The sequence below is a fragment of the Xiphophorus couchianus genome, chromosome 13, assembly GCF_001444195.1.
Source record: "Xiphophorus couchianus chromosome 13, X_couchianus-1.0, whole genome shotgun sequence".
Taxonomy (NCBI): domain Eukaryota; kingdom Metazoa; phylum Chordata; class Actinopteri; order Cyprinodontiformes; family Poeciliidae; genus Xiphophorus; species Xiphophorus couchianus.
Genome location: NC_040240.1, coordinates 18590601 through 18617293, shown reverse-complemented (window position 1 = coordinate 18617293; position 26693 = coordinate 18590601). Strand labels below are relative to the sequence as shown.

At 37.0% G+C, this 26693-nt stretch overlaps 1 protein-coding gene and 2 long non-coding RNA genes across 5 annotated transcripts; all 3 read left to right on the top strand.

The window, feature by feature from the left end:
* The first annotated feature begins 345 nt into the window (after nt 1-345).
* Nucleotides 346-1658, top strand: LOC114155840 (uncharacterized). The gene is made up of 3 exons (XR_003597836.1): nt 346-643; nt 735-821; nt 1397-1658. It is a non-coding gene; the product is annotated as an uncharacterized LOC114155840 (long non-coding RNA).
* A 2460-nt stretch (nt 1659-4118) lies between these two features.
* LOC114155777 (gastrula zinc finger protein XlCGF57.1-like) lies at nt 4119-21719 on the top strand. Of its 3 annotated transcripts, none has more exons than XM_028035860.1 (3): nt 4119-4368; nt 5818-5927; nt 19819-21719. In XM_028035860.1, the coding sequence occupies exons 1-3, from the start codon at nt 4185-4187 to the stop codon at nt 21274-21276; spliced, it is 1752 nt and encodes a 583-aa protein (XP_027891661.1). In that variant the 5' UTR covers nt 4119-4184; the 3' UTR covers nt 21277-21719. The 3 variants fall into 3 exon arrangements, with proteins under 3 accessions (XP_027891661.1, XP_027891662.1, XP_027891663.1); XM_028035862.1 differs by lacking the exons at nt 4119-4368; nt 5818-5927 and adding exons at nt 16957-17012; nt 19673-19782; XM_028035861.1 differs by lacking the exons at nt 4119-4368; nt 5818-5927 and adding an exon at nt 16923-17012 and having other exon boundaries at nt 19673-21719.
* A 442-nt stretch (nt 21720-22161) lies between these two features.
* On the top strand, nt 22162-24002 carry LOC114155841 (uncharacterized). Its single transcript, XR_003597837.1, has 3 exons — nt 22162-22429; nt 22521-22607; nt 23183-24002. It is a non-coding gene; the product is annotated as an uncharacterized LOC114155841 (long non-coding RNA).
* Nucleotides 24003-26693: the final 2691 nt, after the last annotated feature.

Sequence of the window (26693 nt, the reverse complement as noted above, 5' to 3'; positions counted from 1 at the left end):
TTTAATGTAAAATGAGATTGAATCTGATTTCATTTCTTTCAAATTATGTTAACCAGTTTTACTCTACCTAATTAAAATCTATTGAAATAAAAAAAAAATCATTTGTACTTTAAAGAAATGCAAAATTCACCTCAAACTAATTTTCATGCATTGATTGCACAAAGTACATGTAATTATTTTTAATATTTTGCTTTTTTTCTCTTGTTTTAGCTGTAATATTTTAATCTGTTCTGCTGCAGCATTTAGATTACTGTATTTTAATGTTGAAACTATTTTTATGTATATATGTATTTTAGAAAGAAATAAACGTGTAACATTTCATTTAACATTAAAGTTTTGAGTTTTCCTTTAGTGTATGTTGTGCCTTATCCTTGAACCCAGTAGATGGTGGTACTACAGCTATACTGGTTGTAGCCACTGTGGTTCCTGTAACTGATGGGTTGCCGGTTCAAACTTCCCACATGTAACCCAGGTGTCCGCCATGACCCAATCACCTTCCCTTTAAGTTGATTGTCATGTGTGCTTCCGGGTTTTGTTTTTTCTTCCCCACCTTGCTGCTACTCACTGTTGGTTGTTTGTAAAACAACCTGGAGTTTCTGAATCGACTCATCACTCATTTAATCTCTAAAACTTGAAGATTGCGGTGAGTTGTTAAATACCATCTGACTTGACGTTGTATAGTATTTGCAATGATAGCGCCGCTAATATTTCCCTCCTGTTGAATCACTCGCCAGGTTGTGATCCATTGACAGCTGGTGAACCTTCCTGATCTGAGCAAGTTATCATTGCATCCACCTCATCAGATAATCCGTTACTCGACGGTGAGTAGATAATAGGGCGTTATTTTCGCTCTGCTGCGCCAGTTAGCATTAGCATTAGCTCTGATCCATCGACAATCAGTGGCCCACATCAGTTTAGTCTACTTATTAATTACTTACTTAATGAAGAATCACACTGTTGCAGCCGAATTAAAGACCACACCTTTAATATTTAAGGGTTTACCTTTCAACTTTAGATTTGATTATTTTTTCCATGATTTCTTTATTGGTGTTGCATTCCATGTTGGTGCAGCGATGAAATTTGGTACCTAATATGATTTAGTTTGTAGCTACTTTGATCAATCACATTTGTAAGTTGATTGATTCAATATTGGTTGTTTGTAACGACTGCTAATTATATTATCTAGGCAATTTTGAACTTGAATTATGAAGTGCGCTTTTTAAAAAAAAAAAGGATTTAAATTTTTCTTTTTATCTTCTCCTTTCTTTTTTATTTTTTCTATGAAGTTGTTAAAATATAGCAAGTACATATTTAATTGTTTTCTTGTCTCTTCCTTTTAGTTTATATAAATATAATGTTTATATATGAACTTAATGTGTGTTATCTGGCCTTTTAGGTCAGGTTTTTCCCCCTTCCCCTTGCATTGACTCACTTGATGACGGAAGATGGCGAGCTACCCACCCACCATCTGGTGGTAGGAAAACGGAACTACACTTTCCCTACAGAAACGAACTAAACTCTGAGTATTGAAAAGGGAACATAATTATTCTCTTTTTGTTCTTGGATCTATTGTGGACTCTATTACGTTTGAAGTATCACTGATTATTATTATAATTGTTTTTGTTGGTTTGTTTGTTTCCCCTTCTGTTTTTGGAAATTTATTGTTTTGTTGTTTTGGTATTATTATTATTATTATTATTATTATTATTATTGCCACTGCAATAAATAGCAATAATAACAAACTTTACTTTTTTGTATCAGTTGTATTAATTATTCACCCCACTCATGACTCCGTGCCGTACCTACTTCTGATTATACAAACTGGTTAACACTACACCTCGCAGTCAGATCTGCTCAGTTGAGAAAGGCGCTACACACATCCATCTCAGTTGTTGAGTCCTTGAGCAAGGCACCAAACCTGCCTTGCCTGCTGTTAGTCAGAAGTCCGATGGCGCCCATTGTGTAGCAGCTTCTGTCAGTCTGCCCTAGGGCAGCTGGGCTACAATGTAGCTTACCACCATCAACATGTAAAGCACTTTGGCATCCTCTGCACTAGATAAATCGCTATACATACATTTACCATTGACTAAACACTTGCATTTTGTCTTTTTGTTGTGTTTTGTATTAAACTTGTCCTGTCTGACAGTGTGACACTCAGCATTGTCGAGTACCAATGTTAAGCCCTAAAGACTTGCACAAGTGGACCATTATGGTTTCCACCTGATATAATTACATGAAACTTTATTAGAAACTGCTTTGGGGTTATTTTATTAAATTGTAATGAGACGGAGAAGAAAGCGGGAGAGAAAAGAAAGGTGAAAAAAAGGTTTTATAGGGGCCCCCTCCTCTCACCCAACTTGATATAAAGGTGATCACAGAGAGGAGGGAGCCAGAGACCAAACCTGACAGACAGACCAGGCACACAGAGACAAGATCACATGTTCCCATTCTCATGTGTACACCCAGACATTCAAACCCATGTAGACAATGTCAAAATAAACAAAACAAAAATGGATGCCATACACCCACTTGCATTTCTCATACACAGAGATCCAACAACCAACCAGAACCAGGACCACCAGCTTAGGAATCATTCAAACCAAACCCCTATCCCAATTCACAAACCCAGCCTACCAACCAAAGGATCCACCTAGTCCCAATGAAGCAGATCCAGCAGACATACAGCGCACCGGGTTGACTGAAAGAACCCCAACCCAAGAAATGGACCGACCGACTACTTCTTGAAGCCCATCAAGAAAATGCAGAGTGTGTGCAAAGCAGTAATCACAGCAAAAGGTTGCTACTTTGAAGAAACTAGAATATAAGGAGTATTTTCAGTTGTTTTAAACTTTTTTGTTTAGTGCATATTTCCACATGTGTTATTCATAGTTTTGATGCCTTCAGTGTGAATCTACAATGTCAATAGTCATGAAAATAAAGGAAACTCATTGAATTAAAAGGTGTGTCCAAACTTTTGGTCTGTACTGTATATGGTCTAAAAGTGATCTAAGCTTAGATTTAAAACTTAAAAGATGATAAGTTTCTCTTTAAAACAAAATGACATTGTAACTGATGCTGTTATTTGTAAAATTATATTAACCAGTTCAACTCCACCTATGTAATAGCGTAATGAATAAATAAAAAACAATTACTTTTAAAATTCATTATAAATTAATTTTCATACTTTGATGGTTCTTGATTGTAGAAAGTATGGTTGATTATTATTGTCTTCAGTAATTTAGTGTTTCTGTTGTCTTAGTTATATTTTTCTCTGTTCTGCTGCAGCTGTTTTCTATTATAGATCACCATGTTTCTAATGCTGGAACTAATTTAACCTCCACACATAGATATATTATTAGTGTCTTAGAAAGTAAGTAGAACATTTGCCTTTCCTGTGAAAATGTCGTGTTAGTGCTGAATGTTACTGCTGAAAATTGTAGAAACATTTGAGTTCAACTGCAGAACACTTGCTGAAATGAAATGAGTAGAAGCAGCAGGAAAAAGTTAAACAGTGCAAACCTGTCAGCTAAACTGAATAATTTAAAATCAGTACCAACATCCCTGCTTAAAAAATTAAATATGGCATAGAAATGCTTGCAAAGGTAAAATATAAGGTCATATATTGAATAATTTCAGTATTAAAGAGAGTAATAGCATTTAACCCATCTAGTGCAGTAGAAAGAAACTACAGTATTATTTAAATACCGGTAGAAAAATCAAATAGATAAAACCGTTAAAAGTCTTTTACACTCGACCACCAGCACCGCACAATTAAATGAACAAGCCGGTGCTGATTGGCTCTCAATAAGCCACAGGATGGGCGGAACCAGCGGTAACTCCTAACAAAGCAGCAGCGATCATTGTGGATATACGGAAACTATAGGAAAGGTTCTGATCTGGTGGAGTGAAGAAACTGTGAAACATGTTGCGGGATGTAGGAGATACGAATCAGAAGACAATATTAACTTTGGATTTGTGGAAAACTGGAATACTAATATTGTATTTGATTTATTTAGATAAAGTGGAAGAAAAGATTTTACGTCTTTCAAAGAGAACTGGCACTGTATGAGAATCTTTAGATGTGATGATCGTAAGATCCACAAGGTGGCGGTAATGCAATGACATGAATAAACGACAGTCATAAAATCCCAAAGAAGAAGAAGCGGAACGAAAGAAAATGGCGCATGGTCTGTTTGGTTGAATGTTCGACTGTTTCTCTAAACGAGTTTATCAACGAGCCGTTAACTGCTGCTGAAGAAACATTCACAGAGTTTAAAGAAATCATCGTCAAGTCGGAGGAAGAGATGGATGATCATCGCAGACTGCTGGATTTCTCCCGGAGGCCCCAGATAATCTTACACCGAATAGGTAGGAACCACCAGCGTTTGGATGCAGGTTAAGGTCTAAATGTCTGCACCTTTCTGTATGAGGATCATTTTAGTAAATGTTCTTTTCCCGTATAAATGTTTTGTTAACAGGTAAATGAACGCAGGAATCACAATTACGCTGTGAAAATGGCTCATTGATGTAGAAATAAAATGACCTTTTTATGGCTTTTCCTCCTTTAACTAATCAAACTTACTTTTGAAAACAGGAGAAATGTGAACAATGCAGCGCAAGGTTAGTAAAGCAAACAGCATGAAACAATAATAGTGTGTTAGTAGCTGTAAAATGTAATAATTTGTAATAAATAAATTGTAGTGGCGATTGTTTGTCAAACCAAACATCCTATAAAAGTTCAGTCAACAAGCCACTGCTGCACTGAGGTGATGCTTCGTACGAAGGTAAAAGAAGTTCAATGTCCAAAAAACTTGAAGATTGCTTTTATAGTTTATTTTTTCCAGTTTGACAAGCAAATAACAAAGATCAAACTTTACATTAGTGATGTGTTGAGTAATGAAGCGGGTAAGACAGAGAACTCACCTAAACCTGAGCAGTTAAAGTTTTTATTTTTTAGTAATAAATCGTTGTCCCTGGTGACATAGCGAGTAACAAGCCAATCACAACCCTCTTTTCTATTTGTTTCTAGTTTTCTTTTGGATCCAGCCATTGTTTCATACAACCAGATTCATCAGAATTTATGTATCAGAATCACAAACATTTTAAACTTGTTTATTCATTGTAAAACTTCATGTTGTTTTCACGTTGCCTATTTTACATATATTGTCCAGTTGATGTCACAGTAGAGCAAATGAAGCACCGCGGTGCATCGGCTCATGAGTCGAATGATTGGATGGAGTTCCTCAGGGCTTCATGAAGCTGCATCTCACATCACTACTTTTCATTGTTTCCTCTCCTGCTCTGGTCAAAACCCACAGGCCCAACCCAGTGCATGCTGGTCCTATACCAGTCCCTATACTTACAGAAAATGGACCCACAGTTCATAATGTCTAACTTAGAAAAGTTAATAACAAACACAAAGCAACAAAAACTAAACAATTATTAACCTACAAATAAACTCTGTAAATAAACCCCAAAAATATAAAGTGAACTAAAATCAAATTTTAACACAAATAAAAGTAATGATAGTTCCAAAATAAGTAATATCTTTAAATAATAAAATTTACTAGTAAATATTAACAACATTGGCAACTATTATTAATTTTATAATAAATAAAAAATATTTAATATCCGTTCATTTGAGAATTCTCCAATTGTCAGCTGGATTTGTCGCCTGATCTGTCTCTCTGTCTACGCTCTTAAATTTTTCGGTGTGGGTTTTTTCATTCTTTTCATTTCTGTCGTAAACGATGAACGATTTCTCCCATTTACTTCAATAAAATAACGATTGCTTTTTAAATCTGTTTTCTTGTCCAGATTGCCTGCAGTGTAACATTTATTACCAGGAGAGGAGATCCACTTTGGACCAGGAGGAGTTGGAATCTCTGCAGGTGAAACAAGAACAGGAAGAGCCAGAAGATCATCAGATAAAAGAAGAGCAGGAGGATCTAAAACACCAGCAGATAAAAGTGGAAGAGAAAGAAGTTTACTGCAGTCAGGCTGAAGAACAGATTGAATTAAAACAGGAGACTGATACCTGCATGGTGGTTCCTGTTGATGAGCAAACAGACCACACTGAATCAGAACCAAACAGGAACCAAGTCATCTTCCAGGAAGCTGCTGAAGCTGAGAACCAAAATCAGGAAAGAAGAAAACCTTTCTCAAGTGTCATCTCTGAAAAGCGTTTGACTTTCAAATCTGTTTTTGATGCTCATATGAGAACTCATACGGGTGAAAAGCCGTTTACGTGTGTGACTTGTGGAAAAAGTTTTCGTCAAAAATCTAATTTAACTCGGCACATGATGATTCACACTGGTGAAAAGCCGTTTTCATGCGTGACCTGTGGAGAAAGTTTTACTCAAAAACACGATTTAATTCGGCACATGATGATTCACACTGGTGAAAAGCCGTTTTCATGTGTGACCTGTGGAAAAAGTTTTAGGCATAAACAGTATTTAACTCGGCACATTATGATTCACACAGGTGAAAAGCCGTTTTCATGTGTGACCTGTGGGAAAACTTTTAGGCATAAACAGTATTTATCTCAGCACATGATGATTCACACCAGTGAAAGGCCATTTTCATGTGTGACCTGTGGGAAAACTTTTAGTCGAAAATTTACTTTAACTGAGCACATGATGATTCACACTGGTGAAAAGCCGTTTTCATGTGTGACCTGTGGAAACAGTTTTATTCATAAACCGGCTTTAACTGAGCACATGAGGATTCACACTGGTGAAAAGCCGTTTTCATGTGTGAACTGTGGAAAAAGTTTTAGGCATAAACGGCATTTGACTCAGCATATGAGGATTCACACTGGTGAAAAGCCGTTTTCATGTGTGAACTGTGGAAAAGGTTTTGTCAAAAACCAGCTTTAACTCAGCATCTGAGGATTCACACAGTGGAAAAGGCGTTTTCATGTGTGACCTGTGAGAAAAGATTTAGTCGCAAATTCAGTTTATCTCAACACTTGATGCGTCACACAGTTGAAAAGCCGTAGAAGTATTATTCATACATGTCCAATGTTGAGGTTCACTATGGAATTGTTCTGGTTAAGATCTTGAATGAAAGACTGGAGGGGTTTCATGTCTATAAAGCTCAAAATTGTTTTATTTGTTAAGTGTGATAATTTGGATCTTCACTTTTGAATACTTAGAGATGTTCAACCATGACACAATTTCCTTTAGAGATGTTTGTTTTTTTGCATATTCTGTATCACAAAACAATAATGATAAACTGTATGTTATTGTATTAACATGCTGTTTATGTCAAACTGTATGTTGTGTGTGTACAACGTGAAGAGCAGAGGGCTCAGCACACAGCCCTGAGGAGTGCCAGTACTGATGCTGATAGATGAAGTCATTTTTCAATATTTTGCTTTTTTCTGCTGCAGCATTTAGATTACTGTATTTTAATGTTGAAACTATTTTTATGTTTATATGTATTTTAGAAAGAAATAAAGGTGTAACATTTCATTTAACATTAAAGTTTTGAGTTTTTCTTTAGTGTATGTTGTGCCTGATCCTTGAACCCAGTAGATGGTGGTACTACAGCTATACTGGTTGTAGCCACTGTGGTTCCTGTAACTGATGGGTTTCCGGTTCAAACTTCCCACATCCATCTCAGTTGTTGAGTCCTTGAGCAAGGCACCAAACCTGCCTTGCCTGCTGTTAGTCAGAAGTCCGATGGCGCCCATTGTGTAGCAGCTTCTGTCAGTCTTCCCTAGGGCAGCTGGGCTACAATGTAGCTTACCACCATCAACATGTAAAGCACTTTGGCATCCTCTGCACTAGATAAATCGCTATACATACATTTACCATTGACTATACACTTGCATTTTGTCTGTTTGTTGTGTTTTGTATTAAACTTGTCCTGTCTGACAGTGTGACACTCAGCATTGTCGAGTACCAAGGTTAAGCCCTAAAGACTTGCATAAGTGGAGCATTATGGCTTCTCCCTGATATAATTACATGAAACTTTATTAGAAACTGCTTTGGGTTTGTTTTATTAAATTGTAATGAGACGGAGAAGAAAGCGGGAGAGAAAAGAAAGATGAGAATAAAGTTTTATAGGGGCCCCCTCCTCTCACCCAACTTGATATAAAGGTGATCACAGAGAGGAGGGAGCCAGAGACCAAACCTGACAGACAGACTAGGCACACAGAGACAAGATCACATGTTCCCATTCTCATGCGTACACCCAGACATTCAAACCCATGTAGATAATGTCAAAATAAACAAAACAAAAATGGACGCCATACACCCACTTGCATTTCTCATACACAGAGATCCAACCAGAACCAGGACCACCAGCTTAGGAATCATTCAATCCAAATCCCTATCCCATGTCACAAAGCCAGCCTTCCAACCAAAGGATCCACCTAGTCCCAATGAAGAAGATCCAGCAGACATACAGCGCACCGGGTTGACTGAAAGAACCCCAACCCAAGAAATGGACCGACCAGCCAGCTCAGCGCAATATCCAGAACAAGAATACCACCCACAGCCCTGAATCCCAGCCCAGCACCAGGCTGTGGCCACAGATAGGCTAGCAAAGCAATAAATCACACCCCATACCAACACCAAGACAGACAGACAGCAAACGATCCCAGACCCAAAAAAAGGGGCCAATCAAAATGCAAACACCAGCCAACACAAGCACTTTCACCACTTCATACACAAATAAGCCAAAAACACAAGCCTCTCAACTTGCCGACTACACCACCAGTAGGAAGGATGCTACAGAAAAGCCAACGCACCAACTGTGAAAAAGGAAGCAGCCCCTCACAGGTCCATAAACATCCCCGCCGCCAAGTGATAAATAAAAAAGCCAATCCTAACCTGGTACAAGACGATGGTTGTTGTGAAGTCCAACATAATGAGAGCTCAGCGACCCCAACCCTGACAGACCCACACAGAGACAGGCTCACACAGAGACTGCTGGATCATCCAGACACAGGACCACCACCACCCCACTGCGATCCACCTCACAACTGAGGACAAGACGTGGCATAAAGAGCCCAAAACCATGTTGAAAATTCACAGTGCAAACATGCAGTGCATGAACCGGCCCAAAATCCAGACTACATACGGATCAGAATCCAAGTCTCAGGGTTCAGCCAGGATCCAGGGAAAATACGCCCCCAGAATCCCAAGACTACCCCAGGAACAATACGGCCACCATGCCAGTAACCCATCTCAAGCTGTAAGGAGCCCCAAACTCACCACATGCTGCCGCCAGAAGTCATTCACAGAGTCACTAATGTCCCTCCCCAGATGAGGGCCACAGACCCCAGATGCCCAAAACCTAGACCCGTACCAGCAACAATGTCCCACAGGACGGCCAGGTTCTCCAGAGTCGAGCAATTATGTGTATAAATCCAGATTTTCTTCTTTTAGACAAATAAAAAGAAAGCCATAAAAAATGTAATGTTGATATAAAGTTACATTTGTTAAAATCTGAGGTTTAAAGCATAATTTCTGTCATGAGGGGATTGATCCGCTTGACCCACATACAGAACAAACATGAAGCCGGTGAATCAGTTCAATACAGTTTATTTTGTCCAGAGAATTGAATGAAATGTGAATCTTGTTCCGGAGTCCACTGTATAGGATCGACTGCATCCTGGAGGAGGGAAAGGTGAATGGTGAGTCTGCGTTCTTGAATTGAGACTGAAGGAGAGGATTTAATTACTTACTTGATGAAATGCAGTTAATCTGCCAGGGAGGAAGAAGCGGTGGGGGCTGCTGGAGTCGAGGCTGCTTGTTGGTGGCGTGTGGAGTCTCAGAGTTTGGTGTAGATCGCTGGTGGAGGTGGTGTTGGAGGGCGGACAGGTAATCGAGCAAACGGTGACCAGAGGAGCGAGCCTTCGCCGGTTCCCACACAGCAGACCGACCTGAACCGGATCTGGCATTCTGCTGACACATCTGGCAAACCTCTGGCATGGCAAATTGGATGTCAGCCAGACTCAGGAAAGATCTGGCAGTGATGGCACGGTTCACATGAGGCATGCCTCACCTGGGCCAGATCTGTCCAAGCCAAATACGGGTTAGTTACTGAAGTAGTCATGTCACCATGTGACAATTTATTTTGTCATAAGTCATTTTAGGAAATCAGTTCTTAAACAAAGTTATAAAATGATAATATTTATAATTGATAGAAAAGTTATAATCAATTTATTCACCTCTGTTTATTAGCTCTAATTGAACATTTTCATTAATGGTTGTGCATTCTCAAACATATATACAATAAAATCTTTGATAGGTTTCTCTTTGAAACAAGATGATATTGCAACTTATGCTGTTATTTGTTTCAAATTATATTAACCAGTCTAACTCTACCTATGTAAAAGCTTTATAAAGACATTTTTAAAAACGTTTTACTCTATAGAAAATGAAATATTCACTATAAATTAATTTTCATGCATTAATTTTTCTTGATTGTAGAAAATATGGTTGAATATTTTCTTCAATAATTTGTTGTGTCTTTTGTCTTAGTTATATTTTCCTCTGTTCTGCTGCAGCTGTTTTCTATTATAGATCACCATGTTTCTAATGCTGGAACTAATTTAACCTCCACACATAGATATATTATTAGTGTCTTAGAAAGTTAGTAGAACATTTGCCTTTCCTGTGAAAATGTCATGTTAGTGCTGAATGTTACTGCTGAAAATTGTAGAAACATTTGAGTTCAACTGCAGAACACTTGCTGAAATGAAATGAGTAGAAGCAGCAGGAAAAAGTTAAACAGTGCAAATCTGTCAGCTAAACTGAATAACTTAAAATTAGTACCAACAACCCTGCTTAAAACTTTAAATGTTGCATAGAAATGCTTGCAAAGGTAAAGTATAAGGTCATATATTGAATAATTTCAGTATTAAAGAGAGTAATAGCATTTAACCCATCTAGTGCAGAAGAAAGAGTGTATAAACTAACATTAGCTAAATAAATATTAGTGAGGCAATCGATGGTAAAAATACACAATTATTTAGTTTGTTGCCAAAACGCCACCTGGGACTTCCACCCAGGATTTGATTTAGGGCACAGGCACGTTTTTGCAACAGACGCTGTTTCAAAGTGATAATAATTTATTAAAATAAAAGCAGTAAAATTAAATAATACCTCTATGTAGATAAGAAGGAGTTAGAAAAACTAAGCTGAGTTGCCGAGGCTTGGCGGTGGGTGCTAGTGATGTGTCGGTCGCTAACGATCCGGCTCTAAGAGCCGGCTCTTTGGAGTGAACGATTGGAACCGGCTCCACAATGGGAGCCGGGTTTTTTCCTACAGTATATCGCTGTCTCTCCGCCTCCCTGTCGTTGTGCTTGTGCTCTGTAAGTGCCAGAGCTGATAGTTTTTCCCCACATCGTTTTTTTTTGTCCTGCGGTGCCTCGCTGTCTCTCCCCTCCTTCTCCCTCTCCTTGCGCGTTTTGCTCTTCTGCTAGAGCGGAGAGATTTTTTCCCTCGGTCGGTCCACTGCCCTCATGTCAAGCGTGTGCTCCACACATCTGACCAATCACACATAGTTGCCGAGGCTTGGCGGTAGGTGCTGACAGGTTCTGGATCGGAGGCTCCCGAGCAAAGAATCACCAAACACCGTGACGTCACAAACACTCGTTGGATTTCCCTCCATCGATTTATGTTGATCACAGGACAGCCACAGCAACAGGGGGCGCCACCATCTGGGCCAAACGCACCACCTTCAATCCTGAGAGCTAAAAAATAAATAATTACAAACTATTATTAAAATACCGGTAGAAAATTCAAGTAGAAAAACCCATTAAAAGTCCTTTACACTCGACCACCAGCACCGCACATTTAAATGAACGTGATGATCGTAAGATCCACAAGGGGACGAGGATTGGACGAGGGGTGGATCAACGCAGGGCTGTTTGACCTGAAGCTTGGAGACAGGAAGCGTTTATGCGTTATTTTGGCGAGTATTAAGGTGGTTTTTGGCATAATCTGGGCTGTGAGTGGATCTAGATGGCTAGTTGTAGTGGAGGGTGTTCAGAAGATGAAAATATGCATACAGGATGGTCTATGGTAGAAAATAGAAGAGGGGGAGGGGGAAAGGATAAAGGTAAAAAGGGAATAAATGCCGGTAAAAGGTCTCTTGAAGATGAGGAAGAAAGAGTGGAAATAAAAAAGAAAATAATGATGGAAGACTTTAAAGTTATTTTAAAGTTTAAGGCTGGACAAGATATGATTGGGGTAAGTCCTATCAATCTATCAAATGGATTAAAGAAAGTCATCGGAGATGTAGAACTAGCTAAAGTTTTAAGAGATGGGAGCCTGCTTATTATTTGTAAGAATGCTGAACAAAAGAATAAGGCAGTAAAACTACAAATGGTATGCAAAAAAGAAGTGTTAGAAAGAAAGGTAGTGGGGGAAGAAAGAGGGGTGAAAGGGGTAATATCAGGGATCCCTGTTGGAGAAAATTTGGAAGAGCTTAAGAAAGTAATGAAAGGAGGAGAGATTATAGGCATCAAACGATTGCAAGCTTTTAGGAATGGGGAGAAAATGGACAGTACATCTATTCTATTAGATTTCAAAGATAAAGTTCTGCCTGATAAGGTGATGGTTGGTTACATGAGTTTTAATGTAAGAGCCTATATTCCACCGCCTCTCAGATGCTATAAGTGTCAAAGATATGGTCATACTGCGAATGTTTGTAAAGGGAAACAGAGATGTGGTAGATGTGGAGGTGAACATTCGTATGGTGAGTGTGGAAGTAACCCAGTTAAATGTTGTAATTGTGGAGGAAATCATACTGCAGCATATGCAGGATGTATGGTTAGAAAAGAAGCAGCCGAAATTCAAAAAGTTAAAATTGATAGGAGAATTACATATGCTGAAGCAGTGAAAGAGGTGAAAAATATTGGAAATGATCCAAAAACAAATTATGGAAAGGAAGAAGGGATTAATAAAAATCAGGGTAATGTCACGTTAGAAAAACTAATTCCTTTTCTTGCGTATATCATTAATTGCTCAGAACAAGCAAGAACTAAGACTGAAAAAATAAAAATTATAGTAAAGGCAGCTACAAAGTTTTTTAATGTCAAAGATCTGTCATGGGAAAAAATTCATGATGAACTTAGACATGGGGAAGGATCATCTGAAAATGAGGCTTCTCTAATTGTTGCATAATTCAAATTCTACAATGGAACGCTCGAAGTTTAATAGCTAATGGACAGGAATTTAAAGGTTTCATCAACAATTTAAATACAAAACCAGACATAATATGTATTCAAGAAACATGGCTTAAATCATCACTGCAATTTAATATTCATGGTTACTCAGTTTTACGTAAAGATAGAATAAATGGGAATGGAGGAGGATGTGCCATATTTATAAAAGAAAATATTAAATTCATTCAGCTTCAAATAATAACAGACCTAGAAATTATTGCTGTAGAAATTTGGACAAATAATGGAAATATCAAAATAATAAATTATTATAATCCTTGTAAAAAATTGGAAAAATTAAAACTTGAAACAATCCTAAGACATTGGAGAGGGAAGATAATTTGGTGTGGGGATTTTAATGCACACAGTACTTTATGGGGAGAGCAAGATGATTATAATGGAGGAGTTTTAGAAGAAGTGATTGAAGAAAAAGAATTGGTAGTGTTAAATAATGGTGTAGGCACTCGGGTGGATTTGATCAGAGGGAAAGAATCAGTTATTGATCTGACTTTGGTGTCGCAATCTTTTGCGGAAAATTGCAGCTGGAGAATATGCAAAAAAAGTACAATAGGAAGTGATCATTATCCAATTTTTGTTGAGGTAGAAATTGATATAGAGGAAAACCAGATAAAAAGTGAGGGAAAATGGAGATTTGGGGATGCAAATTGGGAAAAATTTAGAATAATAAATGAGATTAATATGGTAAATATAGATACAAGTAAACCAATAAATGAATTGAATTTAGAAATTAGTAAAAGCATTATTAACGCAGCAAAAATAGCCATTCCTAGAAGTAATGGTACAAAAAAAAAAGAGAATAGTTCCTTGGTGGACGTCAGAATGTTCAGGAGCAATTAAAATGCGGAATAAGGCTTTTAAAAGTCTTTAAAAAATTATTTGTTTCCAAAATTTAATAAATTACAAAAGGAGACAGGCAGAAGTCAGGAAAATTATAAGAAATGCTAAAAGGGATTATTGGAGGAAATATTGTGAGTCCTTAGGGAGAAATACTGCATTAGATAAGGTTTGGAATACTATAAAAAAAATGTCCGGTAAATCAAGAGAATATTTCTTTCCAGTATTAAAAGAGGATGATAAAATTATAGTAGATAGTAAAAGTAAAGCAGAATTATTAGCAAGAGTATTTACAAAGATACATAGCACGGAAAATCTAAATAGTAAAGAAAAAAAAAGGACGTGAAATTACATTGCAGAATCAAAATGAATTACTGTATAATGATGAAGATAATGAGGACCTTATTAATATAAATTTTCCTTTAATAGAGTTGAATAAAGCATTGAAGAATTCCAGTAAATCAACTCCTGGGAATGATCAAATTAGTTACAGTATGCTAAGTAATCTTAGTGAATTGAGTAAAAAAATATTATTAGAATTATATAATAAGGTATGGAAGGAAGGAATATTACCTGACAAGTGGAAAGAAGCAATTGTTATACCTATTTGTAAACCTGGTAAAGATCCTCACTCAGCTGAGAGTTACAGGCCAATAGCTTTAACATCATGCATTGGTAAGATTATGGAAAAAATGGTAAATAATAGATTAATTTATTATTTAGAGTTGAAAGAAAAGATTAAATCCTATCAATTTGGTTTTAGAAAAGGTAGAAGTACAATAGATTCTGCATTATGTCTGGAATATGAAATTAGACGGGCTCAGATTAATAAGGAGAGTCTAATAGCAATTTTTTTAGATATAGAAAAAGCTTATGATATGGTATGGAAAGAAGGATTGTTAATTAAAATAAAACAAATGGGGATAAGGGGCAGAATATATAGATGGATTAAAAAATTTTTAACGGAAAGAAATATAAAAGTAAAGGTAGGTGGCGTTTTAAGTTCAAGGCATCAAATCGAAAATGGCACTCCCCAAGGTAGTATAATAAGTCCTATGTTATTTATTATAATGATTAATGATATTTTTAATAATATAGATAAATCTTTTGGTGTTTCATTATTTGCAGATGATGGCCTTATCTGGAAGAGGGGAAGAAATATTGAATTTGTAAATAGGAAACTACAAGAGGCATTACATAGTGTAGAAGCTTGGGCTTTAGAATGGGGATTTAGAATCTCAATATCTAAATCTAAAGTTGTTGTTTTTACAAATAGAAAGTTAAATATTATTACAAGTCTGAAATTATATGAGAATGTTATTGAAAGGATAGATCAAATAAAATATTTAGGATTCTGGTTTGATAAAAAACTTACATGGAAGACTCATGTTCAGCTCTACAAGTTGAGATGGGTGAGATGCCGTTGGAGCTCAGAAGGAAACAATTAGCAATAACTTACTGGGCAAATATTAAAGGACATAAAGAAAGTTATCCTCCATATATTATGTTACAATCTTGTCAAGAAAAAGAAAAAAAGCAAATAAATAGTTTTGGATGGTTTATAAAAAATGAAATAAGAGATATAGGAATAAATCATAGTTTAATTAGTCCTGTGATTGTTCTTCCTGTTATCCCACCATGGATAATTGAGATAGCGGAAGTTGATTTAAGTTTACTGGAAAAAGGAAAACAATTAGAAAAGAAAGAGGTGGAAAATTATATTGGAAATGAATATGCGGAATATATAGAAATATATACAGATGCCTCTAAAATGTAAAATAATAATATAGGAATAGCTTTTATAATTCCGGAATTAGATATTATGAGAAATAAAAGAATAGCAGACAAATTGACAGTATACACAGGTGAACTAATGGCTATTTTAATGGCTCTAGAATGGGTTGAGGAAACAAGAGAGAGAGCGGTTGTAATCTGTTCAGATTCAAGTAGTGCATTAGTAAGTATTGTAGAACAAAATTCAGAATCAAGGCAAGATATTATAGTTGATATTAATCAGTTAATGTTTAGGATTAAAAGTTATGGATCTCTGGTCAAATTAGTTTGGGTTCCTGCTCACATTGGAGTAATAGGGAATGAGCTGGCAGATAATTTTGCTAAGAATGCAGCAAAAAAGTGTATTGTTGATTTAAAAATTAAAATGAGTAAAAATGAGGTTAAAAATATTAGTAAAATGTATATTAAGGATAAATGGCAGGAACAGTGGGATAAAGGAAGCAATGCCAGATTTTATTATAGCATCCAAAGAAAAGTTGGAGAATATAGGAAATGTAGCAGGAATAAAAAAGAAGAAGATATTATATCTAGATTAAGGTTTGGACATACAGGTTTAAACAGTACTCTTAAAATAATAAATAAACATGATACAGGTTTCTGTAGTTATTGTGGGAAATTAGAAACAATACAACATTTTTTTTTAGAATGTAGTAAGTATGTTCGAGAAAGGGAGGAGTTAATTAGAAATTTAAATAGGAATAAAAATAAATTAGATATTAGAAGTTTGCTTCAAAGATCATCGGGGGACGTAGTTTTTAATAGTATTTTTAATTTTCTAAGGAGAACAGGTATTATGGGAAGATTATAGTGACTTTACATCTGATCCATACTCCAGTCTAGAAGGTGGCGGTAATGCACCTAAAAGTTGTTTGCCAACCGCCATAAAAAAAAAACAAGAAGAAGAAGATCCACAAGGTGGCGGTAATGCAATGACATGAATGAACGACAGTCATAAAATCCCAAAGAAGAAGAAGAAGAAGACAAAGAAAATGGCGCATGGTCTGTTTGGTTGAATGTTCGACTGTTTCTCTAAACGAGTTTATCAACGAGCCGTTAACTGCTGCTGAAGAAACATTCACAGAGTTTAAAGAAATCATCGTCAAGTCGGAGGAAGAGATGGATGATCATCGCAGACTGCTGGATTTCTCCCGGAGGCCCCAGATAATCTTACACCGAATAGGTAGGAACCACCAGCGTTTGGATGCAGGTTAAGGTCTAAATGTCTGCACCTTTCTGTATGAGGATCATTTTAGTAAATGTTCTTTTCCCGTATAAATGTTTTGTTAACCGGTAAATGAACGCAGGAATCACAATTACGCTGTGAAAATGGCTCATATACACGAAGCTGAAGTTGGTTTCCGATTCGGGAAATGGCTAAAGGGTTATTCCACCTAATTTTTCACTAGCTTCCGCATCTTATTCGATTCTAGTTTAAAAACTACAACACCTGGAGTCTTCAGACCTGAGCTGGATTATTCTGCTCTAACAGCAGAATATTCAGAACCTTGTTTGGGATTTGTGAAACCTTTTTCTAATTAGTTAAACTTCAATAAAAGTTGATTTCACCACTTTTTGGATCTCTTTCCCTAACATTGATTTAGATTATTCCACACAAGGTGGCAAAGACTCTTATTTATATTAAATTCTTTCACTCTGTCTAAAGTAAAATAGCTCCTGTTTTAGTTTTGAAGGTTTCATAAAGACCATGTGAGGAAGAAGTGGGGAATGTCTTTAAGGAGAGACGGATTCACTGCACTGATGAATCTCAGCTGCTGAATCTCTCTTAAGCTCCTCCTCGGCTGGAAAACATGAATAAAACCTTTATAGATATTATGTATATACGCATGTCCATATAAATATGTGTAGTTTAATGCATTTAAAAATAATTTCCTTGTAAATGTTGCTAACCTTTTAATAAGGTTTACAGAAAAATTGGTGAATATCTGTTTAGTATTTAGCGAGTTATGATTGATAAATGCGCAGATTTTTTTTTTTCTTTTTTTCTTTCGAAAAATTTTATTGTTACTGTAAACATTTAAAAACATTACATTGTTGCAATTATTCAGAAATTTCTAAAAACTTACAAATTCATCAATTTAGGCTAAAAGAAGTTAAGAACAAGAATTATAAAACATAAAATCTCTGTGTGTTAAAAGTTGAGCAGGACCGGGGTGACTCCTTCCAAAGTCCGGAGCCGTCTCGACCTTCCAAACAGTGCTGGTGCTCAGAGGGGAAACCTGCCCTGAAGCTCCTTCCCTCCTGCCTCAACCGGAGAGCCAGGCCGCCGCTGCTTGGACCTCTACTCGTGGAGCACCGGCTCCTTCGTCCACGGAGGCGCAGGCGATTCTTCTTGGTGGCTGTGTCCTTGGCGCGCCACCTGCAGCCCTTGGTGTTCCTCTTTTTGCTGCTGCCATCCGGATCATAGCCACGGGGGGCATCTGCCTGCGCCCGCTCACCAGCAAGTTTCTGGAGGTCCAAGTGGCTGGGGTGAGCCACCTCTCATCGAGGTCTTTTTTAGTCATTTTCAGCTGGCTCACCCCGTACAGCACTAGCTGTACATGAAGGACCTCCCTTGCTGGCAAGTGTGGGAATTGCAAGGAGCCGGCCTTCGCCCACAGGTCCACAGCAGCGCTGCACTCCCACAGCAGGGGCCTCACCGACTCCGGCACGCCACAACCGGGACGGGGGCAGATGGACGTAGTCTATGGGGAAAAGGGGCACAATGACTATGGGCAAAGGTGCATTCATGGGCCCAATATGAGTGGGAATTTACAGTTTCTTTATGTTTACGCCGTTTTCAACTAATACACCAAACAGTTACATAAATAAAAGATGTTCAATGTCCAAACAACTTGAAAATTGCTTTTATAGTTTATTTTTTCCTGTTTGACAAGCAAATAACAAAGATCAAACTTTTCATTAGTGATGTGTTGAGTAATGAAGTGGGTAAGACAGAGAACTCACCTAAACCTGAGCAGTTAAAGTTTTTATTTTTTAGTAATAAATCGTTGTCCCTGGTGACATAGCGAGTAACAAGCCAATCACAACCCTCTTTTCTATTTGTTTCTAGTTTTCTTTTGGATCCAGCCATTGTTTCATACAACCAGATTAATCAGAATTTATGTATCAGAATCACAAACATTTTAAACTTGTTTATTCATTGTAAAGCTTCATGTTGTTTTCACGTTGCCTATTTTACATATATTGTCCAGTTGATGTCACAGTAGAGCAAATGAAGCACCGCGGTGCATCGGCTCATGAGTCGAATGATTGGATGGAGTTCCTCAGGGCTTCATGAAGCTGCATCTCACCATCACTACTTTTCATTGTTTCCTCTCCTGTTCTGGTCAAAACCCACAGGCCCAACCCAGTGCTTGCTGGTCCTATACCAGTCCCTATACTTACAGAAAATGGACCCACAGTTCTTAATGTCTAACTTACAAGTGTTAATAATAAAGTAACAAAAACTAAACAGCTATTAACCTACAAATAAACTCATGTTTATAAATAAACCATAAAGATATAAAGTGAACTAAAGTAAAATTTCAATATAATTTAAAGTAATAAAAATAAATAGTATCTTGAAATAATACAATTTGCAGGTAAATATTAACAATAATCCCTACTACAATTAATTTTGTAATAAAATATTTTTTTTCATATCCGTTAATTTGAGAATTCCCCAAATGTCAGCTGGATATATCGACTGATCTGTCTCTCTGTCTACGCTCTTGAATTATCAATTGGGTTTTTTTTATTCATTTCTGTCTTGAAAGATGAACAATTACTCGTATTTATTTCAGAAAAGGTAACAATTACTCTCTCTGTTTTCTTCTCCAGATTCCCTGAAGTGTAACGTTTATAACCTGGAGAGGAGATCCACTCTGGACCAGGAGGAGTTAGAACCTCTGCAGGTGAAACAAGAACAGGAAGAGCCAGAAGATCATCAGATAAAAGAAGAGCAGGAGGATCTAAAACACCAGCAGATAAAAGTGGAAGAGAAAGAAGTTTACTGCAGTCAGGGTGAAGAACAGATTGAATTAAAACAGGAGACTGATACCTGCATGGTGGTTCCTGTTGATGAGCCATCAGACCACACTGAATCAGAACCAAACAGGAACCAAGACATCTTCCAGGAAGCTGCTGAAGCTGAGAACCAAAATCAGGAAAGAAGAAAACCTTTCTCATGTTACATGTGTAAAAAGCGTTTGACTTCAAAATCTGTTTTTGATGCTCATATGAGAACTCATACGGGTGAAAAGCTGTTTTCATGTGTGACCTGTGGAAAAAGTTTTGGTTATAAACTGGCTTTAACTCAGCACATGATGATTCACACTGGTGAAAAGCCGTTTACATGTGTGAATTGTGGAAAATGTTTTAGTCACAAACAGCATTTAACTAAGCATATGATGATTCACACTGGTGAAAAGCCGTTTTCATGTGTTAACTGTGGAAAAAGCTTTAGTCAAAAACCGCGTTTAACTCGGCACATGAGGATTCACACTGGTGAAAAGCCGTTTTCATGTGTGACCTGTGGAAAATGTTTTGGTTATAAACTGGCTTTAACTCAGCACATGATGATTCACACTGGTGAAAAGCCGTTTTCATGTGTGACCTGTGGAAAAAGTTTTATTCGAAAACAGGATTTAACTCAGCACATGAGAATTCACACTGGTGAAAAGCCGTTTTCATGTGGAAATTGTGGAAAAAGTTTTTGTCAAAAACAACATTTAATTCGGCACTTGAGGATTCACACTGGTGAAAAGCCGTTTTCATGTGTGACCTGTGGAAAACGTTTTGGTTATAAACTGGCTTTAACTCAGCACATGATGATTCACACTGGTGAAAAGCCGTTTACATGTGTTAACTGTGGAAAAAGTTTTAGTCAAAAACAGGCTTTAACTCAGCACATGATGATTCACACTGGTGAAAAGCCGTTTTCATGTGTGAATTGTGGAAAAAGCTTTAGTCAAAAACAGCATTTAACTAAGCATATGATGATTCACACTGGTGAAAAGCCGTTTTCATGTGTTAACTGTGGAAAAAGTTTTAGTCAAAAACAGGCTTTAACTCAGCACATGATGATTCACACTGGTGAAAAGCCGTTTTCATGTGTGAATTGTGGAAAAAGCTTTCGTCAAAAACCGGGTTTAACTCGGCACATGATGATTCACACTGGTGAAATGCTGTTTTCATGTGTGACCTGTGGAAAAAGTTTTATTCGAAAACAGGATTTAACTCAGCACATGATGATTCACACTGGTGAAAAGCTGTTTTCATGTGGAAATTGTGGAAAAAGTTTTTGTCAAAAACAAAATTTAATTCGGCACATGATGATTCACACTGGTGAAAAGCCGTTTTCATGTGTGACCTGTTTAAAAAGTTTTAGTAATAAACATAGTTTAACTAAGCACATGACGCGTCACACAGTTGAAAAGCTGTAGAATTATGTTCCATAAATGTCCTGTGTTGTATTTGTTAAATGTGATTATTTTGATCTTCACATTTGGATACTTAGAGATGTTCAACCATGACACATTTTCCTCCATTGATGTTTTATTTTTCTGGTATATTCTGTATCAAAAAACAATAATGATGAACTGTATGTTATTGTATTAACATACTGTTTATGTCAAACTGTATGTTGTGTGTGTACAACGTGAAGAGCAGAGGGCTCAGCACACAGCCCTGAGGAGTGCCAGTACTGATGCTGATAGATGAAGAGGCTTGGGGGCCCACTGACTATTTCATGCATTAACAGAGTTTGACCGGACATGGACTCCCTTCCAGAACATTCTCCCATGATTGGACTTGAGGGATTGATTTGTATTATTCTGTACCATAGAGAGTGAGTGGGGTTTATTTTTGTAGTTTTTTAAATCAACAATAGAATGTATATAATGGTTGAGTGTTTTTAAAAAAAATCTACAAAACAGTATTTGTGTTAATTTTGTGTTTAATGTAAAATGAGATTGAATCTGATTTCATTTCTTTCAAATTATGTTAACCAGTTTTACTCTACCTAATTAAAATCTATTGAAATAAAAAAAAAATCATTTGTACTTTAAAGAAATGCAAAATTCACCTCAAACTAATTTTCATGCATTGATTGCACAAAGTACATGTAATTATTTTTAATATTTTGCTTTTTTCTCTTGTTTTAGCTGTAATATTTTAATCTGTTCTGCTGCAGCATTTAGATTACTGTATTTTAATGTTGAAACTAATTTTATGTTTATATGTATTTTAGAAAGAAATAAAGGTGTAACATTTCATTTAACATTAAAGTTTTGAGTTTTTCTTTAGTGTATGTTGTGCCTTATCCTTGAACCCAGTAGATGGTGGTACTACAGCTATACTGGTTGTAGCCACTGTGGTTCCTGTAACTGATGGGTTGCCGGTTCAAACTTCCCACATGTAACCCAGGTGTCCGCCATGACCCAATCACCTTCCCTTTAAGTTGATTGTCATGTGTGCTTCCGGGTTTTGTTTTTTCTTCCCCACCTTGCTGCTACTCACTGTTGGTTGTTTGTAAAACAACCTGGAGTTTCTGAATCGACTCATCACTCATTTAATCTCTAAAACTTGAAGATTGCGGTGAGTTGTTAAATACCATCTGACTTGACGTTGTATAGTATTTGCAATGATAGCGCCGCTAATATTTCCCTCCTGTTGAATCACTCGCCAGGTTGTGATCCATTGACAGCTGGTGAACCTTCCTGATCTGAGCAAGTTATCATTGCATCCACCTCATCAGATAATCCGTTACTCGACGGTGAGTAGATAATAGGGCGTTATTTTCGCTCTGCTGCGCCAGTTAGCATTAGCATTAGCTCTGATCCATCGACAATCAGTGGCCCACATCAGTTTAGTCTACTTATTAATTACTTACTTAATGAAGAATCACACTGTTGCAGCCGAATTAAAGACCACACCTTTAATATTTAAGGGTTTACCTTTCAACTTTAGATTTGATTATTTTTTCCATGATTTCTTTATTGGTGTTGCATTCCATGTTGGTGCAGCGATTAAATTTGGTACCTAATATGATTTAGTTTGTAGCTACTTTGATCAATCACATTTGTAAGTTGATTGATTCAATATTGGTTGTTTGTAACGACTGCTAATTATATTATCTAGGCAATTTTGAACTTGAATTATGAAGTGCGCTTTTTAAAAAAAAAAAGGATTTAAATTTTTCTTTTTATCTTCTCCTTTCTTTTTTATTTTTTCTATGAAGTTGTTAAAATATAGCAAGTACATATTTAATTGTTTTCTTGTCTCTTCCATTTAGTTTATATAAATATAATGTTTATATATGAACTTAATGTGTGTTATCTGGCCTTTTAGGTCAGGTTTTTCCCCCTTCCCCTTGCATTGACTCACTTGATGACGGAAGATGGCGAGCTACCCACCCACCATCTGGTGGTAGGAAAACGGAACTACACTTTCCCTACAGAAACGAACTAAACTCTTGAGTATTGAAAAGGGAACATAATTATTCTCTTTTTGTTCTTGGATCTATTGTGGACTCTATTACGTTTGAAGTATCACTGATTATTATTATAATTGTTTTTGTTGGTTTGTTTGTTTCCCCTTCTGTTTTTGGAAATTTATTGTTTTGTTGTTTTGGTATTATTATTATTATTATTATTATTATTATTATTATTGCCACTGCAATAAATAGCAATAATAACAAACTTTACTTTTTTGTATCAGTTGTATTAATTATTCACCCCACTCATGACTCCGTGCCGTACCTACTTCTGATTATACAACCTGGTTAACACTACACCTCGCAGTCAGATCTGCTCAGTTGAGAAAGGCGCTACACACATCCATCTCAGTTGTTGAGTCCTTGAGCAAGGCACCAAACCTGCCTTGCCTGCTGTTAGTCAGAAGTCCGATGGCGCCCATTGTGTAGCAGCTTCTGTCAGTCTGCCCTAGGGCAGCTGGGCTACAATGTAGCTTACCACCATCAACATGTAAAGCACTTTGGCATCCTCTGCACTAGATAAATCGCTATACATACATTTACCATTGACTAAACACTTGCATTTTGTCTTTTTGTTGTGTTTTGTATTAAACTTGTCCTGTCTGACAGTGTGACACTCAGCATTGTCGAGTACCAAGGTTAAGCCCTAAAGACTTGCACAAGTGGACCATTATGGTTTCCACCTGATATAATTACATGAAACTTTATTAGAAACTGCTTTGGGTTTATTTTATTAAATTGTAATGAGACGGAGAAGAAAGCGGGAGAGAAAAGAAAGGTGAAAAAAAGGTTTTATAGGGGCCCCCTCCTCTCACCCAACTTGATATAAAGATGATCACAGAGAGGAGGGAGCCAGAGACCAAACCTGACAGACAGACCAGGCACACAGAGACAAGATCACATGTTCCCATTCTCATGTGTACACCCAGACATTCAAACCCATGTAGACAATGTCAAAATAAACAAAACAAAAATGGATGCCATACACCCACTTGCATTTCTTATACACAGAGATCCAACCAGAACCAGGACCACCAGCTTAGGAATCATTCAAACCAAACCCCTATCCCAATTCACAAACCCAGCCTACCAACCAAAGGATCTACCTAGTCCCAATGAAGCAGATCCAGCAGACATACAGCGCACCGGGTTGACTGAAAGAACCCCAACCCAAGAAATGGACCGACCGACTACTTCTTGAAGCCCATCAAGAAAATGCAGAGTGTGTGCAAAGCAGTAATCACAGCAAAAGGTTGCTACTTTGAAGAAACTAGAATATAAGGGGTATTTTCAGTTGTTTTAAACTTTTTTGTTTAGTGCATATTTCCACATGTGTTATTCATAGTTTTGATGCCTTCAGTGTGAATCTACAATGTCAATAGTCATGAAAATAAAGAAAACTCATTGAATTAAAAGGTGTGTCCAAACTTTTGGTCTGTACTGTATATGGTCTAAAAGTGATCTAAGCTTAGATTTAAAACTTAAAAGATGATAAGTTTCTCTTTAAAACAAAATGACATTGTAACTGATGCTGTTATTTGTAAAATTATATTAACCAGTTCAACTCCACCTATGTAATAGCTTAATGAATAAATAAAAAACATTACTTTTAAAATTCATTATAAATTAATTTTCATACATTGATTGATCTTGATTTTAGAAAGTATGGTTGATTATTATTGTCTTCAGTAATTTAGTGTTTCTGTTGTCTTAGTTATATTTTTCTCTGTTCTGCTGCAGCTGTTTTCTATTATAGATCACCATGTTTCTAATGCTGGAACTAATTTAACCTCCACACATAGATATATTATTAGTGTCTTAGAAAGTAAGTAGAACATTTGCCTTTCCTGTGAAAATGTCGTGTTAGTGCTGAATGTTACTGCTGAAAATTGTAGAAACATTTGAGTTCAACTGCAGAACACTTGCTGAAATGAAATGAGTAGAAGCAGCAGGAAAAAGTTAAACAGTGCAAACCTGTCAGCTAAACTGAATAACTTAAAATCAGTACCAACAACCCTGCTTATAACTTTAAATATTGCATAGAAATGCTTGCAAAGGTAAAATATAAGGTCATATATTGAATAATTTCAGTATTAAAGAGAGTAATGGTATTTAACCCATCTAGTGCAGTAGAAAGAGTGTATAAACTAACATTAGCTAAATAAATATTAGTGAGGCAATCGATGGTAAAAATACACAATTATTTAGTTTGTTGCCAACAACGCTACCTGGGACTTCTTCCCAGGATTTGATTTAGGGCACAGGCACGTTTTTGCAATAGACCCTGTTTCAAAGTTATAATAATTTATTAAAATAAAATCAGTAAAATTAAATAATACCTCTATGTAGATAAGAAGGAGTTAGAAAAACTAAGCTGAGTTGCCGAGGCTTGGCGGTAGGTGCTGACAAGTTCTGGATCGGAGGCTCCCGAGCAAAGAATCACCAAACACCGTGACGTCACAAACACTCGTTGGATTTCCCTCCATCGATTTATGTTGATCACGGGACAGCCACAGCAACAGGGGGCGCCACCATCTGGGCCAAACGCACCACCTTCAAATCCTGAGGGCTAAAAAATAAATAAATACAAACTATTATTAAAATACCGGTAGAAAAATCAAGTAGAAAAACCCATTAAAAGTCCTTTACACTCGACCACCAGCACCGCACATTTAAATGAACGTGATGATCGTAAGATCCACAAGGTGGCGGTAATGCAATGACATGAATGAACGACAGTCATAAAATCCCAAAGAAGAAGACAAAGAAAATGGAGGAGAAGGTGAAAGCGGAAGTGACGAGACCTGTAGTTGAGTTGGAGCCCAGGAGTTCCGAGAAGATGGCGGACAGGGCAGTCATGTTTCTCTGAGCTCCCTGAGAGGTCCCGACTCTAAACTACGTTATGAAGTAAAACTATTAGTAAATATTTGTAAAAATCAGTTCTCAGCTTGAAGTATGAAGAAAAGCAATAAGTTTATGCCACCTGCAGTCAATACTTCGCATTCTAAAAGTGATCACGACTATTCTGTGCCAATGGAATCAGCTGCAGCTAGCAAACGGGAAAGGGAAGCCAATACCCCGACCAGCACTCCGGAAACAAACACACACATGGAAAAAAGAACCAAAGGTACGTCCCAGGATCAAATGAACACTGAGGCTATTTTGAGCGCTATAAGTTCCTTAGGACAGAAATTAGATGACCGCATGGAAGAAGTTGGCATGCAAATAAAGCAGCACAGTGCTATGCTAGCGGCTATTGCTAAATCGGTTCAGCTCAACTCAGAGGAGCTAAACGATTTCAAAAAGAAAATAATAGAATTGGAGAAACAAGTGGATACACTTTCCAAAGAGAACATGAAGGAGTCC

Excerpts from the sequence above, each read along its gene's own strand:
- LOC114155777 (XM_028035860.1), top strand. The coding sequence starts at position 4,185 with ATGGTCTGTTTGGTTGAATGTTCGACTGTTTCTCTAAACGAGTTTATC. Across the intron at positions 4,369-5,817 it reads GATAATCTTACACCGAATAG|ATTGCCTGCAGTGTAACATT; the intron begins GTAGGAACCACC and ends TTTCTTGTCCAG. Across the intron at positions 5,928-19,818 it reads AAGAGCCAGAAGATCATCAG|ATAAAAGTGGAAGAGAAAGA; the intron begins ATAAAAGAAGAG and ends AAACACCAGCAG.